Source organism: Nomia melanderi, chromosome 3 (genome assembly GCF_051020985.1).
Source record: "Nomia melanderi isolate GNS246 chromosome 3, iyNomMela1, whole genome shotgun sequence".
Classification (NCBI taxonomy): domain Eukaryota; kingdom Metazoa; phylum Arthropoda; class Insecta; order Hymenoptera; family Halictidae; genus Nomia; species Nomia melanderi.
Window position 1 is genome coordinate 6,625,956 of NC_135001.1, and position 20,946 is coordinate 6,646,901.

Sequence of the window (20,946 nt, forward strand, 5' to 3'; positions counted from 1 at the left end):
CTCTTAATTGAATCATCCGTCAGTGGCGACGAGTCCCGGATATCCGAAGAAACGGGGGTTTAACGGAGAATACACGCGACGGAAGCGGCGGGGGGGGGGGGGTGAGTCGTAGCATCCCGATCTCGCGCATGCCGGTTTTTCGCGTCGGGCGACGGGGGGTTGGTTCTATCCGGCCCGTGTCGAGTGGTAAAGGCTGCGTGCGGCCGGCGGAGAGAGGGTAGTTTGATCCGCGCTTTATATAAGGGTAGGTAGACTTTGTAGCGTCACACACGCCGGTTTTGATTGATGCATGCGGCCTGCTTCTCGTGTCGATGTTAAGAAGGGAGAACGCGTTCCGGGGGCGAAAGCGAAAGAAAGGGAGGAGGAATAGGTCGGTAGTGTCATCGGTGGCACGCGAGCCACGTGACGGCCCCGTGTTGTGATACCGAAAGTGCGTGCTTGCCGCGCGCCCCGTAGAAACAATTTTGATCGCTTCCCATCGACGAAATGTCCTTGAATCGTAGCACCGCGGTGCCGGACGATATCCACGAGGATTATGTGCATCCGACGGTCTACATCGGCGCCGCGGTCGCCCTCGGATTCATTGGGTTCTTCGGGTTCACTATGAACCTCATGGTCGCCGCGGTGATTGTCAAGGACGCGCAGAACCTCTGGACACCCGTCAACGTGGTCCTCGTCAACCTCGTCGTGAGTAAATTGTTGAAGCTTGATCGAAGAAAGTGACTGACTCTATTTTTCGAAGTTTTTCTTGAGTGATATATAGCTACTTAACACGTTGAATGTATGGGGATCTCCGGTGACACCCGATCAAACTGAATTACTATAATTCAGTCGATTAACCCCTTACGTTACAATAACGTGTGAGACTCGTGGTGAACATTTTAAATAGAATTTAACAAACATAGACATTACTCGATTCGTTTGAATTCAAATCAAATATTATTCTTCCGTTATTAATTATTATATTGTAGAGCAAACGTAGATACAGAATACACATAAAATTTTCCTCTTTTTCGAATAAATTATTACTAACAAAGTTACTGTGTCTATCACAAGTGAAAAATGAATCATAGGGCAAAGGGTTAAACGGTCATTATTTGCAAACATTCTTATACTATAAATAATCCCACCTAATGCGCTATTATTCGACGAGGTAAACGTGCAATGGGAATGAAACGATTCGATGAAGTAATTTGATATTATATATTTTTTTCAGTTTGTATATTTTGCTACGTAAAATCGTGCGGCATTCGACGTGTTAAATGGTTCTTTACATGAGTAATTTGATCAAGTTGTTTCACTTTTGATTTTGTTGAATTTATTTTGAAGTGGCTCTATTTTTACGTTGAATACATGGAAATTGAGACGCGTTGACTGTATCGTCAACGTGGTCCTTGTCAACGTGGTCGCGAGTAAATTGATCTGGGAAACTGTTGAAACTTGATCGAGGGAAAGTGACTGACTCCTAATTTCTGAGTGTTTTCAAAATTTCCTATTAACACATGTTAAACGCCAAGCTGATTTTGCTTTGCTTTCCATTTAGGTGGCACGTAAATTGAAGTATTGCTTTCGTATGTAACCAATAGACATAACAGACAGCATCTCCTTCTCGTTTATGATGCGTCAATGAAATTCATTACAAAGGATATGATCAAATTTTTTCATGTCATATGATTTATGAAATGTTGCTCCTAATTGATCTGGGGAATTGTTGAAGTTTAACTGTAGCGAAGTGACCAACTCCATTTTTCGAATTTTTGCAAGTTATTCTACTTTTTATTCTGTTGAGTTCAGTTTGACAAATTAATCGTTCAATTCTTACGATAAGTACACGAAAGTCAAGCCACGTTGACTCTGTTAGTTGTAGTGTATAAGGAAACTCTTCAAGTCCAAATTTGATGAATTCATTTTGTCAATTATTCGTTAGGGCTCTGCCTTTGAATCCTTTCGACAGACTAACGGCGGAAACATTAGCGGCCTAATCAGAATGTTTACACAAGAGCAGTAGTGAAGCCCGCGAACGGTAATCACTGGCGAGTCTTTACTCTCTGCCTTTGACAGCCTCCAACGTGTCACGTTACCGGTTGACTCCACCGTGAAAGATTCATTAGCACACGCCCGAAAAAAGTATTTTCCCCCAAAACAGAATATACACATCGAATCGTCAAAGCTCACTCGATCCTTCCATTCTATTCTCTTAACGCGTTCATAAATAGGAACGATTATTAATTATTTGGTTTCACGATTTTTTCCATTATACTATCATGTACTTACTCACGTTATTAGACATTTTGATCGGTTCTCGAATTGTTTTCAAATAATTCGGAGTTATACCCTCGACGGCCATAGCCGTACGGTAATTAACGTACAAATCATCTAAAAGTTACTAGACGTCAAAGTGTACTCGCAATTATTTCTAATTACGCGGTAAACATGAACGACTATTAATTATTTGGTATTAAAATCCTTCCGTTACAGTATTGCATAGTTGCTCACGTTAGTAAACAGTTTTATCAGTTTCCAAGTTGTTTTCAAGTAATTCAGATGAATATCGTCGATGACCGTCGTAACAATCAACGTATTAACCATTCTAAAACTACCAGCCATCAAAGTGTACTCGCAATTATTTCTAATTAGACCCAATTCCTCTATTCCAATGTCGATGATTCGCGGAGAATTCACGATCTGCTAATCAGCACTTCCGTTGCAACGTTCGTAAAACAGCAATTACCCCGAGCTCCTTCGGGTTCGCTCTTTATGGAGTTTGGTTCTGTTCATTTTACAATCAGCGATTTGTTGCGTGACTCGGAACCATAAGTTCTCGATGTGAATAGTTAATAAGCTGTCCATAAAATTTCCATTCGTTTTAACGTTGCGACAATTTTTACGAAATTCATAGACAATATAATTTGGAAGTAATGTTATGGGAAACGCTTCCTGGATCGATGGTTGCTTTAACCGCAGCGGTCCTTTAGGGTATCAAACTTGTAATCTTGCCTTCATAGTCGTGGCATTCAGCAAAGCCCTCGTACGAATAAATCCACGAAGTTAAAGTCCAACGATCTAACCGACTCGAGCAACCTCGATAGAAACTTTATCTCGATGTTCTCAGCTGTTCCCGATCCGATATTCGTTCCCGTTCCTCGCGAAACTCGCTGATGCGTTGAAATGAAATGGAAACGCGTATATCACGCAGTGAAATAAAATGGAAACGTATTTTACGAGCCGATATTACGAATTTTGTAATGCATTTGCGAGAATTATTAACAAGAAGGGAATTAATTATTCGTGGTACTCGTCAAAGAGGATTCTCTGTGAAAAGGGAACGCGATAACGGGATTATTAAATCATGGAATTTCGCTATACCGCGATAGAAACATTTTCTCCGTCGTGAATTGGGAATTCTGGTTTCATGCTTCTGACTGATATTTGCCTGTCTTCGAAATATTTGGATACTTAACGACCGTAGGAATCGCGAGAATTTTCGTCATCCGTCGGCAAACAGAGGCACGAGTTTTTGAGAACTTTCTACCCTGTGAACCTAAGCTAATAGAGACGTGAGAAAAAAGGAAAACATGTCAAGCTTATGTGTGTACGTGTGAGAAAAAGTATCAATCTATTGTTGCACGTTTAACTCTTTTGGACACTGCAGTTGAAAGTTTTACAATTCTATTTGGGAATAATAATCTTGGCTGAACGCGTCTTATTGCTTCCGAAAGTATGTACGAGGTAGAAATTCTATATTCCATGTTCAACGCAGGAATGGGGTATATACAGTCACGGGGAAATTGCTTTGAAGTTGTGTCTAATTTTCGAAGTAATTACAAATTCTAACTGAATCGTTCTCGGAATATTATAGTCTCGTCTCGTGTGAGGCGCACAAAGAATTAAGGAGCTCGTAATAATCCTGGCTGCGTTTAACAAAAAGTATTCCAGGCTGAGTTTAACAGCTGTGTCAATTCTTTGCTAAATTTTATCCTTATTTACTTATTTATTATGCGTTTTTACATTTACAATCAATGCTTTTAACGAAAAAAATAAAATATCCACAATTTTTAAATTGCACGCTATTCTGTAGATAATCTGTTCTCGTTCATTTTTTCGCAATTTCTTATTCTTCGCGTTTCAGTAACTTCTGGAGAGAAAATCAGGCTTTGTAACTTTACCATTTTGTACTTTCCGATGATGAAAAAGAAATATAAAAATATTTAGTTAATATTTCCTGCACGAAAACTGGATCTCTATAAAATAGTTATAAACAAAAAGAAAAGTTACGCGCAGCAAATTTGTTAAACTTTCGAGTAGGGTGACCCCTAAGAGTTAAATTATATTATTTCATTCTGTTATTTATATACTATTTACAAAATAAAATTCAAACATTCGTTAATATTCCCTATAGAAACCTTAGTTTCCTACTAAACACTCGAACATGAAAAGAAAACTTATTTAAACTTCTATTTTTTAATTTTCGATCAACCCTTACAGATTCTGCCACTTTTACATGAAACTTAGCGTTTCCACTAATTGTGGTCAATATCTCTGCAAAAACTGTCTACCAGATATATGCCAGTTGAAGAAGCATTATCGCGACGACACAAGAGAGCCTACAGCCTTTGTCCCGTGTTCGCGTAGTTTAGCTCGTGTCATTGCGCATAATGCACGGATGATAAGCCTCTTCATATGCAACCCTTTCCAGCTTGCGCGGGAAACACTGTCTGGTTCGAAGACGCGATTTTCTGAGAATAGTGCGTCCTTGTTACCAAAGAATGTCCCGCTCTAAATGTTGCGATCCCCGATACTCAGAAGTATTACAGCATTAAGCCCCAGAAGCGCATTAACATTAATGAGTTCTCTCAGAGAACTTCCCTTCCTTCCGCTGCTCGCTCTCATTGATCTCGAAATTCTTCGGAAACTTGACGTTAAAAACTTTGTAGTTTCCGTTTCCTTGTTTGCTCCTTTTTCTCTTCGTTACCACCAGAATTAGGAGACCCCTCGAGAGCTTTCCGCAAAGATGACCAAGATCCTGACGAGATCGTTACGCGGATCTCGGGATTCTTGCTCCGTTCAAGCCAATTTCGGAACAGTTTCTCAACTGTAATTTGAGTTCTGAATATTTAGTGAAATTCACTTCAATGATACTATGCGCGTATTTTATAGGTACTTTTAGCGTGATTTTATATAGTTATACAAATCATGTATTTTAGTCAGACGTAAAATGGCACTTTAATGTTTGACCAAGAGATCGTGTGCCTAAGCCCTTTGATCAATGGTATAGAGTATTCCCGATTTTACATGGAAAGATAAGTTGAAAGGTGAGAATAATGGTTGTTCATTTTACGCTAGACCTATTGAACGTCAATTTGACGGATATTGTATTCTGTGAACATTATTTGAGGAAAGCTCGTGTTAATTTTGGTTGATGCAGTTATAGGAATATCTTATAATTCCCAAAGAGTATCCAAATTCATTGTTTTAGAACCTCTAATTTCCAAGATCTATTTCAATCAACTTCTTCTGATAGTATAGATAGTATAGATTTCTAGAGTATACAATAAATATCCATGAATCTAGCGTTGAAAGAACATAAAATGGCGTCGAAGGAAACGGGTTTGATATTGCAAAGATCGAAGAATTGAAAAGTATTTATAGGAAAGATTGTACGTGAAATTTTTCAAGAAGTGGAAAAATGTTGCCTAGCATCATATTCAACGTTATATCATAACGATGTCTTTCAATATTATCGGTATCATAGACGACTGCAATTATCAATGACTACATTAAACAAAGAAAATCCCATTTAAATTGTATAGTATCTAGAATATTTAGTGTAGGTTAAAGTATTGTAAGATGAATGGTTTGTTGTGCGTGCGTAAGGGCGACCAGGTCGTATTGCGACGGACCGGCGCCGGGATGTTTGGAAAATAGTGTGACTGCGTTTAGAAAATTTCGAGTGGCTGAAAGAATACGAGGAAGAGTGTCTGGAACTGAGCGACTGGACCATGAGAAAAGCGTGTACGTGACTGCGTGAGTTTTAACTATGGACGAAAGATGCGAGAGAGAAGGGTGCAAGGGTGAGAAAGACAGAGCGAATGGGGGTGTGTGTTAAAAGCAAGTGGGAATGCATGCGTGGAGAACATTTTTTGTGAGAGACAGCGGAGAGGAACATTTTGTGCGTGATAGCGGATAGAGAGTCGTGTGTGTTGGCCTTCGTGACATTAAATTGTATTTTTACGTGTTGTCCGTATTGTTTCCTTATCTCATTAAATACATCATATATTTATTTCTAATTCTCTGTTTACTGAAGATCCACCTTTTCAACATCTATAATAATAGTAAACACTACAATTGTATATTACAATTTTCCACGTTTGGCACTTGCAGTGTTTTTTATGGGAACTCTCGAATTTGTTGAAAAGGAACGAGACACACGGTTAAAGCGGGCCACGGCCGTAAAACAAGAAGTGATTCGTTTGCGATGGAAAAGCGCATCCGCCCTAAAGCGATTTGTCGATACTTGTTCCGAGCTGTTCTGATCCGTTTGCGTAGTCGTCGAAATCAGGTTAATAAATCGTCTTCAAACGGAACTCGATTTTAATGGAGGCTCGGAAGTTACCAACGCCGCCATTATTCCGCTACTTGGCGTTTACGCGCCCTTTCACCCCACAGGATCCGACGAGATTGTAACGCGAGCTCACTTCACCGCCTGAATACATTCCCCGTGAAATCACTTCGCGATGAAACAATTCTCTCTTGCCCTCTTAAACCCTTCCGGCTGTTCCTAAACGTAATCCGCTAACCAAACGTTTCAAAGTTCAACACTGACAACTTGGATGTATGAAAGATTAACGTATGTTACGCGATCTTTTCATTTTGTAACGATTGCACTGCGGATCTTCGTGTAATTTCAAATATTTAAGAGGATCACTCGAACAACAGAATTACTATAGAAAATCTTTCGTCTTGATCAATATAAAATCATCGCACTTTGGATATTTTAGTACTAGAACTACCGAGCGTTTAATGTGATTAATGTTCTTAATTCTTATAAATATTGTAAGAGATTTCTCCAGGTTTCTTCGTACATTCGTTATAGTATTCAAGTGAGAGTATTTTTCAAATCATTTCGGATATTTGACACTCTTAATTATCAATAATCGCGAAGTATGAGAACCAGCCATTTTGACGGTTGTGGTAGTTTCAGTGTCGATCATTTTTTCGTATCGTATGCGTTCCATGCGCCATTGGATTTTCACATTTCTCACGAATACATGGAAATCCGCAGTTCAGTGATGATATAAAACGGAACGGTGCAATTTATTCCGAATCGGACAGAGTATATTTAATTTCAATTGAATTTGACTGAATGGATCGTTAATAGACCAGAATTATTTCGCTGCTAACAGATTTCTCAGCAGAAGAATAAATTATAATTATTTCATTCGTTTTACCTTTGTTCTCCACAATTATTTGACGAAAGAATTCGTTTCCCTCTGATCGTGATATTTCGTGAAACCAACAACAATCGTAATTACGAAATAAAAATGTCCTAGTGCAGTGCATAAAATATAAACGCAGAATAAAATATAAAACACCCGTCGGTAAATGAATTTGTAATAGGAAGACGGAACGGGTAGATATTTTGAATAGGTCGCAATGGGGTGAGAACCGGAAGCCAGCAGCAGAAAGGAAATTTTACCGCGTTGTTTATTCTGGCGATGGTCTAACGACGCCACGATGTTTTCATTTCTTTCACAACTGCGCTTTGTTCTATCGTTCTTAGAAAAATGAATATTCGTTCATTTAGATCTTATAAATTGGAGATTTAAAAGTAGACAGTTAGGATACATATTTACGTAACTGTATCAATCAAAATCGACCCAAACATTTACCAAATAATGTTTACCAAACTCAATATGAGTCAAACTGATTCGTTTCGTAAATCTGGTGTTAATAATCTAGCAGAAGAAGCAAAGAATTTGATGCTTATTCTGTGTCTACGTTTACTCTAAAGGTTAAAGATTTATAATAAACAAAGAATATTTCATTTATATGAAAAATAAATAACATTCGACTCGATATTATAGGAGAAAGAGTTAACACGTTCGCTACGAGCGTCGCATGTTTGCGACAGCCATAATCGAATACTTTTACATAAAGAGAATGAAATTAATCGTATATAGATATTGTTATTTGAAGTTACAAGCTACAGCATTATAATTAGGAGCTCAATGACTCGTTTCAGTTTTATTTTTGCAGTATTTTCTTCAGAAGATTTGTTGGAATGAATAAAATACTACCTGAAAGTGATTCGATCGAGCAACGGAAGCACAAACAAGGTAGCCTGCTCTCCCAGCGCACGATAAAAAATTAAAAAATCGCAACGAGACGTTTCGAAATGTTCCGTTTTCCCTCTCGACCCTTCGCCACCCGCCATCTTGGTTTCAGCCGACGGCCAGGAAAAATTCGGTCATCGGTTATCGCGTTTAATTCGAAACAAAACGAGTTTCACGCGGCACTGTCGAGCGTATCCTGACCTTTTAATAAACGACCGGGATGATATAATTCGTTGCGATTTGCAACGAAGCAGTGGGGGTAAGCGGAGAAAAAGGGGTAGGGATTTGTGCGAATGGAAGATCTTTTGTATCAACCCCCTTTATTAAAAAAAAAAGGAAAATAAGAGAGAAAAACACAAACGTAAGAAATCCTTTATAAAATCTCTTTATTAAAAATGAAAAGAACGAGAACAACACGAGACTTTCGCGAATGGCACAAACAGTTTAACATTCACGCGCGACAATGGTGTCAAATTATAAACGAAGTAATCAAATCGTGGATATTTGAAAATTGAGAGGTTACGAGAACTATAAATGATTTAAAACAATTCATGCCACGATCATGAGAGCGAAGGGATTGCAATGGTATTAGATCGATGAATTTAAAGGAGACAAATATTAGAGAAACCAGTATTAATTGGGTATTAACGCTAAATGTATCGACACTTTATATATTATATCTGTATCTTCCGTAACCAGTCAAAGAACTATAGTTATGAAATAAAGGTAAAGATGTGAAACGATAAATATTTCTTATTGAAAATAGAAATCGAAGGAAAGAGAAAAATTGAATAACCGTTTGATCGGATAATCCATGAATTGGTTTGATGTGAAATGAACGAAGGGAAACGGAGGATTTTCAATGAGATTTGAAAACCGATTAATTGAAGTTGGAAACCATGACCGTTCCGTTTTTCACGCACGACCGTGTCCAGAGAGGAAAATTGAAATAAGTAGATGATTGAAGGGATAGCCGGTGGAATTGCTTCGCAGTAAGAACGTCGCATTATTCCAAAGTACTGGGTTACATCGTGCATCGCCGTGGAAGGGCCGCAACTTTTACGACTTCGCGGTTTTCCGGTTTAAGGGGGGTACGTTCATCGAAGCATCGGAAATCGAAGAGCAAGTCGACCGACAAGAAACTTTCTCTTTCTCAAAGAATTCATTTTTCTCGCTCGGCCCCGGGGAGAATCGCTTGTCCTACGAACACTCGGAAGATTGCTCTTTTCCCTATAGATATTAATTTGAAATTTCCCATGACGCGAAAGATCCTTTTCCTCGTAACTATTTGCGCAATGTCGCCGAGAATAAACTTTACTGCTTGGACAAAATAAACCACTGAATTTCTATTTCCGTGCAACGACGCGGTGTTTAACATTCTTTTGGATCTAGTCTTACAGTTAAATGTACGTGGTAACTACCCACGGTACGACTTCTTTGTTATTTACTGTTCCTGCGGTCATTTAACTTTTTGAGCACTATGGTCATATAAATCTGCTCAGAAAAGTAAACTCGTGTTGACTTATAGTGTTATATATTTATGTTTATATTTATGTTTATATTTATATTTATATTTATATTTATATTTATATTTATATTTATATTTATATTTATATCTATATTTATATTTATATTTATATTTATATTTATATTTAATATTGACTTTTACAAATGACATATGAATAAAATTCATTTTAATAAGCATATCTTGGAAAACCATTATGCCCAAATTTTTTTATTAGAAAATTACATTTATTTACTAAAAAAGAAAAGATTTCTATTTTGGTTATGATTCATAGTACTCATGTTTCTTTTTTTAAGTTAATTTAAATTGAGCTGAAAATGAATATTTAATCAATGGAATACTGTCTCGGAATATATTAATATCAGTAATAAATTCAGGAAATTGGGTTAGAAATAATTCTTTCTTTCGTATTCTTTGTAGGTCGGCGACTTTTTGGTAGCTGCCCTCGGAAATCCGGTCGCCATGGTTTCCGCGATCACTGGAGGATGGTACTGGGGCTACAAAGTGTGTCTATGGTATAACCTGTTGTTTATTAATTGCAGTTACACGAGATTCATCTGAGAAACCTCTCTTCTGTTGTCGATGTATTTTACGCCACACTGCAAAATAATTGATTATCGGTGCTGGCATTCTCATTTTTCTTCGATTTCATTCTTTTTTTATCTCAAACACAAAAGAAATACCTCAGTATTTGATATTTAATTGATATCTACGCAATAATTTACTTTATTTCTTTTACGCATCGTATTTTACGTCGTATGGCAAAATACTTGAACATCGACGTTGGCATTTCCATTTTTCTTTGATTTTATTCTCTTTTTATATCAAACAAAAAGATATTTTATTTGTGGGCTCTACAGTTAATCGATTTATACCGTGCTCGAAATCCTTTATTCTGTTTCTTTGTTTAACGTCGAATATTCATCCCCCGTTTAGTAATTGAATGATTCGGAAAAATATTTCAGGAACATTGTTTCAAGAAGAATGCGTTGTTATAACAGAATTATTCTATTTTACAATACGTTTCAATTAGCGGGATCACGAGTCGTTTAATAAACGAAGGGAGCCGCGATGACCAACCAACGGTGAATTTTCATTTAAACGCCGCGCAGCTACGAGCCGCGCCTCCGATGGCAAAAATTCCTCGGTTATTTTCTAGCAGAGGTCCCGGGTTGTCACACACTAATTGTTCGAATTTCGCAGTTCGCCGCCGATACCGTGAACGCGGATTAAAACTCAACTACGCTCCGGATATTCACTCACTTGTTTCTCCTTCTTTCTCCATTCTTTGGTTTTAGCATCGATACTATTCAGCTTTGATACAATTTACCAACAAAAACATTCAATTTACAGATTAATATCTTCATTTGAATATCAATAAATTAGAAAATAAATGCATCAATCAATTAATAAATGAATAAATCAATGAATTAACCCTTTGCGAACGGATGTCGGCATTTCGGCGAGATGAACTGTTCAAATTTGGAAGACTAAGGCGTGGACAATTGATCTAATTGGTCGAACTGCAAGAGATCAGCACGTAGATTTGATTTAGCTTATACTGGTAACTTGTATACTAGGGTAACTGGTAACTATATACTTAATACCTTAGACTGGTCTACAAGCACAAACCTACTAAAACTGGAATAAAACTTGATGTAGAAAACAGTTCAATAATTATTTATAAACGTGCAATTTATCATTATGATGGTGCAAATCTAGAAACGATATGTAAAATGCGCACCAAGGAAAAACAGTGAACGAAAATTCGATACAGTTCGTTTATTTCTCGTATCGACACGAGAAGATTCTTCTGTTTGCGTAGTGTCCATCGATCCCGTCCTTTAGAATCCTGCAGGATGTAGCTTCAGGGAAAGAATTCCTCTCAAATTATTTGCTCTGTAAATGTATCAGAAATGCTCGGAATACACAAGCGTTCCGCGAACAAAGTTTGCCGATGAGGAAACAGCGATGCCATTGTTGGGGTAGTTTTAATCTAGAGCTTGTGCGAACAGTTCTTGTGACTTGACGATGGACTCCGGCCCCATCCGAATTTCATTATTCTTTGCAACGATTTCTTATTCAATGCCGTTACCTTCGCGATTTCATTTATCACGATTACACAGTTATTCCATTTCAATCTCGTTGAACAGCCTTAACAGTAAAAATGGTTCATTTATAGAAAATTGATCCTTAATACTAAAACTACTGTACTAGTCAAAATGATTGAATGCGGTTTCCTTGTTTCGCAATTATTGATACTTTAAGTGCATCGAGTACTCGAAATGATTTCGAAAATAAATAGTTTCACTTGAATACTATAAGGATTGTTCGAGGAAACTGAAAATAATCTATTGTTACAATTTTTATACGGGTGACATATCAATCACATTAAACGCTCGGCAGTTCTAGTGTTAAAGGAGATTATTTCTAACAATTTTCTTGTGAGATGTATTATGTTTACTGAAGAAAGACTGATTCTTTGAATTGTTAACTAGAATCAGTTACCTCGCATTGCTACATAATTTGAAAACAAGAGAACCATATTTTTCTGTGAAAACACTTCAAAAGTTATTCTCATTTAAAAACCAATAATTACTTCTTTGTATTTTTGCTTGACAAAGAAGACACTCGAAATCAAATAGTTAATGTAATAAAATAAATAATAAGAAATAATACAATTTAACAGGATAAACGCCACTTGTTTCTTTTATAAACATTCTCAAAAAATCCTTTCAATCTATAAAACCATATCTGATTCTTCATATTCTTTATATTCTCTTCTTCGAGTAATCTGAAATTCTAAAATCTTTGGAGGAAGAATGTCACACGTGTCAAAGATTAATGTCAGTGTGTTAAAGAATTTTCCTGTGCGTGAAAGACAGTTCTTATAATAAAGCTCCTCTTATCGCGGTATGCGTAGAAAATCGAAATAATTGATAATGTAAGAAATTCCGATGACAAAATCGATCGTGTGCTCGGGTCAAAAGTCTTCTATTCCATTCTTTGTCTTTGTAACCACATGTTAAACCTTAATTCCAATAGCCTAGCTACCACCACGTTCTATCGAGCCGGGACGTCATGATTTCCCACGAGAATTTTCCATTCAATTTTACGTACCACCGGCGCGCCAGCTTCGAGTGATCGAGTCGGAACGCGAGAATTAACTGTATCCCGAATGCGATCCTATTGAGGCAGAATGGAACAACTTTCAACAGCAATAAGAGTCCGGAGACTTTGCATAATGTCAGCAGATTTTCATCTTACGCGTGACTTTCCTTGGGAAATCGTCTAAAGTAACGCAATCAGGTATATTTCTTTCGCCGGAATCATTTAAAGGCTCGACATGAAATCGCCGATAAAACTCGAATTAGATATCCTTGATATCAAAGGAAACGTTTATTTCCATTGAAGATGGAACATAAGAAGTGCAGCACGTATTGTTTGTTTAAAGAGAGTAACGTTAGATGTCTTTCTTCTTGTCTCATAAGATTAAAATATTCAAATAAACATTTGTTTTGTTTTTTTTTTGAGGTAAATATAGAAAACATCTGCAAACGTTGTGTCTTTAAAATACAATATAAATCTCATTTTTCGAGTCACGACATTAAACTGTGAAAGTATAACAAGAAATTATAGGACTAAACCTTTTAATCCGAATAATTCAATTATTCGTATAATTATCGGCAGCTTTCGATTTTATGTGTCGAAGTAAGGGTAACACATATTGAGATACGTATGGAAAGAAATGTACGTTTGTTCCAACAGCGTTTCACGAACGAACAATGCTATCTCTGCAGGGAAAGGAAACTGAAAAAAAAACAAAAGACTGTGTATCGTAATATAATCCGTTCGATTTCTATTTTCCTGAAGGTACGCTTGGTTCATGTCCACTCTGGGATTCGCCAGTATCGGAAACTTGACGGTAATGGCGGTGGAGAGGTGGCTGCTGGTCGCCAGACCGATGAGAGCGCTGTCCATACGGTAAATAAGGTTCGACTTCATCTTTTGTTCGGTTCTCGAGACGCTTTTCGGAAGAGATATACGGTAAAAATACGAAAATACGAAAGATTGTTCCAAATGAAAAGTTCGAAACGATAGGGGACATTTACTAAATGTCATTCACACTACAGCCAATTTGTTTTGTTTTTTAACATGTTCGCTATAAGCGTCACATATTTGTGACTGCCGTAATCCTATATTTTACCTAATGAAAATGAAATTAATCCTATAGATATTGTCATTAGAAATTATAAACTACATTATATTTAGGAACTCAGTGACTCGTTTCAGTTTCATTTTTTTAATATTTTGTTTAGAAGATTTACTGGATTGAATAAAATATTGTAATTGAGGAAACCGTTGCCGAAATAGGCGCTAATAGCGAATGTGCTAAGACGTAATTATTGGTCTGTATAATAATTGCTTTTAATCGATAATGTGTCGATTATTTTTACAAATTATGCACTTCAACTATGTTTTCATTATAGTCAATTTGTTCTGTTTTTTAAGATAAATTTATTGATCTGTATAATAATTGTTTTTAACGGATAATGTGCCGATTTTTACAAAATATTCGTAGGCATTGTCAGCTTTGGTAGATCTTTTCTTTACGATCCATGAGAAAGATATTCGGGTGCCTGTTCATGAAACTGCGGCTCTCGCCTTGCTGACTGGAATTGTAGGACAGGCCGGGCGGACGGCCCGGTTCCGCTCCAAAAAGTAGCCAGGCGTTGTCGCGTCGTGGCTGGACGCACGTGCGTGAACCAGTCATGAACGAAATGGGTCGTAACCGGTCAACGTTCAATCTATTTCACCATAATCATCGTGAAAACAGTTTTCACGATCAATCTCTTTTACACTTGGTCGATTTCCCTTTTCATCTAGTAATTAACACCGAAAGAAATCGACGATGCTTTGTTATCTTCAAATTTTCTTCTTTTATTAAATAATAAATACTGATTGACTGTTCATTGGAAATTATTCTGAACAAGTACTGGTGTTCGGATATAATGAAACTCGACGATAAAAAGGAACACTACGGATGATGAGATTCTTCGATGATTCTGTAAATCCATTCGATCGAAACATCGTTGAGAATCTTAATGGATATGAGCAATATAACTGAGAAGATATTTTGTCCAAGAATCGCAGCTAATACTATTCCATTAGCAATATAAAGAGGAAAAGTTTGACTGCGTCCACGGGGCCCGCAAAAGGCATCTTGCTTCTCCAACGGGTCAAGGAAACGTTTTACGGTGGCTAATTAACACCGTTAGCTCTTTCTTGCGACAGGGAAATTTATATCGTCTTTAATGGGACAGAGAGTAATTGGTAATATCTTGAATACGCTGCGGGGAGATAGTTAATATTCATAAAGAATTGCGAAATCGTATTTACAAAGAATCAACTGGTTTTCCTCGATGCTTCGGATATTTCAAGTATTCATAAAATACAGATGCCACGGGAAGTTTCGTTTTATTATTCATTAATCGCGCGAATTTGAAAGAAATAGAAGAACGAACGATATTCGAAGAACGTGGAAAATATTCTCCGTGGAAAGCTGAATTTGCCCATTGAAGTGCATCTTGTTATTAAAGCAATTAGTTGTTCGTCAGCAGTCCCGGATACTAGGTATGCAAGCTCGATGTCGGTAAAGCGGCGAGATTCGACCTCAAAGGGTTAATATATCACTTAGCCAGCCGAAGCAGTAGTTCACAGCGCTTTCGACCAAGGTAATTACAAATGTCCTCCTTGAGGATCCAGCCGCGTTCAAGATTTAGTTCTCCCGAGAATCACGCTCGCAATTAACTTTGGATTAACAACGGCAGCCTCTTTTCTTCGACTGGCGTCGACCGTGGATTAGAAGCCGGCAATAAAGAGACAGATTCTCATTCAACTTTCATTAACGATCAAGAGCTTCCCTAACAGTTTCTTACGTCCCCCGTAACTTCGTATTGTTCCGCGCAACTTCATCTTCAAGATGAACTGTCCGTCTCTCCTTTCGATTGAAAATTTCGATACAATGGGTTCTGTTTCGCTAAGAAACTTTCGTTTTACTTATAACATTTCTATAGCTTTATTATGAACATTTATGAACTTCGTACGGTAACAAGTGCTGGTATATACCGTGGCGCAGAAGTTCACAACCGCAATTCTCAGTAATGCGTCGAGACCGCAAAGGGAACAACTTAGATCGAGGTAACTGTCATTTGTCAGAGTAAATGACAGAGTAGCACGCTGCTGGTGCGATTAATTCTCTGTAATTAATATGGAACCGTTGCCTTTCTACTTACTGATCGTCCAAAGATTAGGCTGGAAGTATTCAAGATTATGTCACGTACTTAATTAACATTCTAATTGACACGTTACTAAATTGTTCTAGGTTCAGCAATAGCGTTTTCCTCGTTCTCTTTTTCTTTTCCTGTTTCTTTTCGCTTCGTTCGCGATGACGATAATAAAAAGTTATGTCCCAGGAAAGAATGGAGTTCTCCATCTCGTCATTTTACTCGTGTGCCTCTGCCATCAATAGGACAGCCATGATACTGGCTTTCTTCGTCTGGATTTACGCGCTCTGCCTGTCGTTGCCGCCGTTGGTCGGCTGGGGAAGCTACGGGCCGGAAGCAGGAAACGTGTCCTGCAGTGTCTCCTGGGAAGTCCACGATCCGGTCACGAAAAGCGAGAGTTACATTGGCTTCCTATTCACTTTCGGCCTGGTCATTCCGGTCATAGTGATCAGCAGCAGTTACCTGGCGATTATATTAACGTTGAGGAAAGTGAAGAAGAGAACAGGTAATCTGGTTACACTTTCTTGCCATACGATTTCGTGTCCCCTCGTCCGGAGTTCCTAAATGAATTCGCCTTTCCTCGGTCGTTTCTCTGGACAGGGCATTTAAAATACAGTCTTTTCTCAAATTAAAACTTTCAACACAGTCGAGTGTAATTGATTTCTATCCTAATCTAATTATCTGAATTTATACTAATCTAATCGAGATATAGAATATTCAACAACGTATTTTTCTGTTTATTCTGTATTGACCGGTACGACATGGATTACAATTGAAACGGTTTTTACCGGGAATCCGTTAACAGCTGAGCAATTTCGAAGGAATAATCTTTATGTAATAACGGATCAAAAGTTCCGCTTGGAAGCAAGGAAAGTTGTCGGAATGGTTCTTGTTCGGAAAGACCTGTGATAGGAGAAAGAACATTAGAAACTGGTCATTAGATTTTCTCGCACCGAATAGAATAGCGATTTCCGTGATTTCTTCGTGAACGTTAAAACGATAAAAACATGACGGTTCCAGTAACCGCTCCTCGCAAAGCACCGCCTGTTCCGCTTACAAAGAGGTTTCATCACGGTGATCTCGGTACCCTTTTTATGTCTTCACTCCCTGTTCCTGTAGCACGTGAACACGCGATGCCCCGATGTCACGGTTGTTCCGGGACAAACGTTGATCTTGTGATCCAGGTGCACGCGGAAGACGAGAAACGAAGATCACGAAAATGGTCGCGCTGATGATAACGGCGTTCCTGATCGCTTGGTCACCTTACGCTGCTCTGGCTCTCGCCGCTCAGTATTTCGATGTAAGTACATGGATAAGTGTAGCTGGCGGAAGAGATATAACTGAACTTGTAAAGGCAATGAGGCGCGAGAGAAGAGAGCAATATACATTCCTGTACCGAAACATTGAAGGTCTAGGAGCGTAGGAAAAATATTCCCGTTATAGGCATCAGATAGCTATTCTGGTTAAGATAAGGACAATTTATTCATTGGATTCTATTTCACGCTCCATTTAATTACTCGATATTTTTCAATTAATTCCGTGGCGTGGTTTCTTTTGTGTGTCGTTCTAAGTTTGTCGGATTACCTTATATAATTTTATTTTCTGAATATCATTTTCAATTTTCTAGATATTCTACTGTATTTTTTCTGAATTATTTTACTTCTATCGAATATCCGAAATATTTGACGGATCGTTTTTTGGAATTTTTGGATTCTTTGGATTTTTTAGATGTTCTATAATAGTATTTTCTGAATTATTTTACTCTCTTTAGATACCCTAATTTTATTTCTACTAAACCGTCCCAAATTTTTTGGATATTCCAAGTTCTGTTCTGATTTAAATGTTGGTGTATTTTTAATAATATTTTGTATATTCGACACAAAGTTTATTTAATATATACACATGATAGATAAAGGAACGAAAACTTAAACCAGCAGAGTTGCTTCTTCTTTAAAAAGAGGGCGGTGGCGTTTCTGTTGGTGCTATGCGCGCACCCCCACAACCACAGAGGCTTTGAGAGCATTTTATCTAATTAGAAACATAAAACAACAACACACAACTCACGGTAGAGGTCACCCCATCGCAATGAGGTACCCGAGATATGCCACTGATAACTTCGAAAAAGCTGTATGCACTCACCTCTGCAATATGCTTAATATTCCTAACACATCGTGCGTCATTACTTAAAGTATTTCTACAAAATAAGTCTTCCATATAAAGGAACAATCATCGATTTCCATTCACCGCGTATTTCCTCAAGTATATAGAAAATCATCAAATACTCATAGATTAATAACGATCAATGAAAACTATATTGGATATTTTAACACGCCACTCAAGTATGCTCTCAGAAATTCCCTACATCGAACTCCGCAATTTCGTCAACATAATTTTCAATTACGCAATTATTAATTCCTGCCAAAGTTTCAATTTCTCCAACAATGTAACCCTTACACTATCGACAAAAACATTTGCGTTTCTTTGAACTATAAGTATCTATAAGTATTCCCGCATAAATTGATTTTCAAAGCACGGATTGACGTAAACATTTCAAAGAATGAGAATGCAAAGCCCGGCTCCCAAAATTTATCAGAATTGTCTCGAGAACGTAACAAATTGCGTCGAAGAAAATGGAAAAATGGATAGCCGAGTAATCGGTTGTTAACGTAAAGGTTAATCAATCTCCCACTCGCAGTTAACAGCTTTGAAATGCATTATTCCGCTCGGCGATCGCTGAACGTGTGTACCGAACGCATTATCTCTAGAAAGGTAAACGAAAGCGAAGTGAATGGATTAGGCGAGCACGCGGTTGGATCTTCGCGGGTATCACGGCTGGAGCATATGATTAAATAATAAGCGCATCGGTCTTGATTAGTATCTCGCGTCGAGGCGTTTCCACGAAAACGAAACCGTTCGCGGCGTGTCTCGAGAAAGCGAGCGCCGCTAAGCGCGGATTTGAATCAGACAGAAAGAAACAGTGTCGAACGCAAAAAACAAGCGGACTGAAACGACTCGGTACACGTTCGCACGACAGCGGAGAGTTTTAACTGAGCACGCGCGTCGCGGTGAAAGTATTGTTATAAGTTTTCCTATTTACGTTATCTCCGCGGAACAGTGTTTCGCCGGGACAGTACAAATCGAACGATATATCACGGTCTTAACGAAGGATTTCATTGTTACGAATGTAACGAGAAATCTTCGTTGCAGTTTCTCCGAATGGGAAACAACGTTAATCCTGTCGGTCTAAAATAGGCAGGAAGTATAATCGTACTGGAGTTACGGTCATAAACTATGGTACCTTTACGTTGAATACTGCTAGCGATAATTTAAGGTAACGTTAATGGTACCGCTGTAAACTAGAAAATACGATAATTATTCCGAAGTTGGTGTTATAAATCGAACCGCCTTCTTGAACGATTAAATCAAAATTCGAGATCAATAGTATAAACTTGCAATACGAAAGGCTTTTAAAAGTTCAATAGGAACAATGCTGAAATCTTTACAGAAGGGAATACAACAGAAAATAGGATATTGAGATTGAAACTATTTAAACAGACCAAAGGATACTATGTCTAGCTAGAATATAAATAATAACAAATCTTGCCAGAACTAGTAGCGCAGCCCAGAAGAGATACTACTTAGGTAAAACATAACAATAGATATTTCTGCAACTATTGTATTATCGCAGAAGCAACTGAAGATAATATTTGGCTGAAATATAGTAATAAATATCTTATCAGACGAACAGGTCTTCGCTAAACACCGTATTATCGTCGAAAGTGTTCATTGTGCCGGTCCGCAGGCAAAACCGTCAGCGTCCATGGCTGTGCTACCGGCTCTGCTGGCCAAGTCCTCCATTTGCTACAATCCAATCATCTACGCAGGCCTGAATAGCCAGTTCCCACGATCCTTGAAGAAGATATTCGACATACGAAGCCCGAGAAGCATGCTGCCCGACAGCCAGAACACAGCACTGACCGTTCTGAACAGGCAAGAACAGCGAAACTGAGGACTGTCGAGATTCCCGCAGGGAATACCGGCTAACCAACCAACGGTCCATCCGATCCTGGGGAACGTTCGAACGAAAACCAAACCATCGAACACTATTACGCGTATATATTTAAAACAGCGAACTCAATATATTTATTGCAGAACATCACGACGATGTGGTTCTTTCTTCAACCCTTAACAATCCAGTAGAGTCCGACGACACATATTTCCCTATTGACTTTTTCCTTTGCGCGAATTGTCTTCTTACTGTTAAGAAATTACTGTCGAAAATATTTACATTATTTTTTCTATAACTTTTGAAAACTATCAGTGATGCGTAACTCTTAGACTCTACTGGTCGAGGTTATTCATTCATTCATTCAATCATCTTAGAAGGTGAACTATAATACTTCAAGATTCATTAATAAATTAGATCTATTCGTTAAAAATATTTTTCTTACCTATGCTAAATATACGTATTAGATCATCATTAAATCCTTAATGAAGCATTTATTTCAAATGTCAATTCAACGAAGCAACTGAAAGTTTCGCGTTTACGGCAACTGTTTTCAAGAGATACGCGACACGTGCTAGCATCCTTGAAGAAGCTAACCCTGCCAAGTCGTTCATCTCCTATCCTTTCAACAGGTGTCCGATTTTCACGCTCAAAGATTCAAGCGTGAGAGAAGAGACGGATGACCTGCTGCCAAGAAACAACTTCCTCGAATTCTGCTCCTACAAAAAGATTTTAGCGATTCGCGGAACTATGCGCGAACGGCGCGAAGTTAAACGGAAAGATGGTTTTTTGTTT

At 38.0% G+C, this 20,946-nt stretch overlaps 1 protein-coding gene across 5 annotated transcripts; it reads left to right on the top strand.

Moving 5' to 3' along the window:
• The first annotated feature begins 152 nt into the window (after positions 1–152).
• LOC116431321 (visual pigment-like receptor peropsin) lies at positions 153–20,262 on the top strand. 5 transcript variants are annotated; one of them, XM_076365836.1, is made up of 7 exons: positions 153–244; positions 504–687; positions 10,279–10,373; positions 13,732–13,842; positions 16,391–16,650; positions 17,330–17,445; positions 19,948–20,262. In XM_076365836.1, the coding sequence occupies exons 2-7, from the start codon at positions 604–606 to the stop codon at positions 20,152–20,154; spliced, it is 873 nt and encodes a 290-aa protein (XP_076221951.1). In that variant the 5' UTR covers positions 153–244; positions 504–603; the 3' UTR covers positions 20,155–20,262. The 5 variants fall into 5 exon arrangements, 4 of the variants coding, with proteins under 4 accessions (XP_076221951.1, XP_076221949.1, XP_076221950.1 ...); XR_012998205.1 differs by having other exon boundaries at positions 211–370; positions 17,265–17,445; positions 19,948–20,087; XM_076365834.1 differs by having other exon boundaries at positions 211–370.
• Positions 20,263–20,946: the final 684 nt, after the last annotated feature.

Coding starts and splice junctions, on each gene's coding strand:
- LOC116431321 (XM_076365834.1), top strand. CDS start 312: ATGTTAAGAAGGGAGAACGCGTTCCGGGGGCGAAAGCGAAAGAAAGGG. Junction 13,843..16,390: donor ATGAGAGCGCTGTCCATACG/GTAAATAAGGTT, acceptor TGCCATCAATAG/GACAGCCATGATACTGGCTT. Junction 16,651..17,329: donor GAAAGTGAAGAAGAGAACAG/GTAATCTGGTTA, acceptor CTTGTGATCCAG/GTGCACGCGGAAGACGAGAA.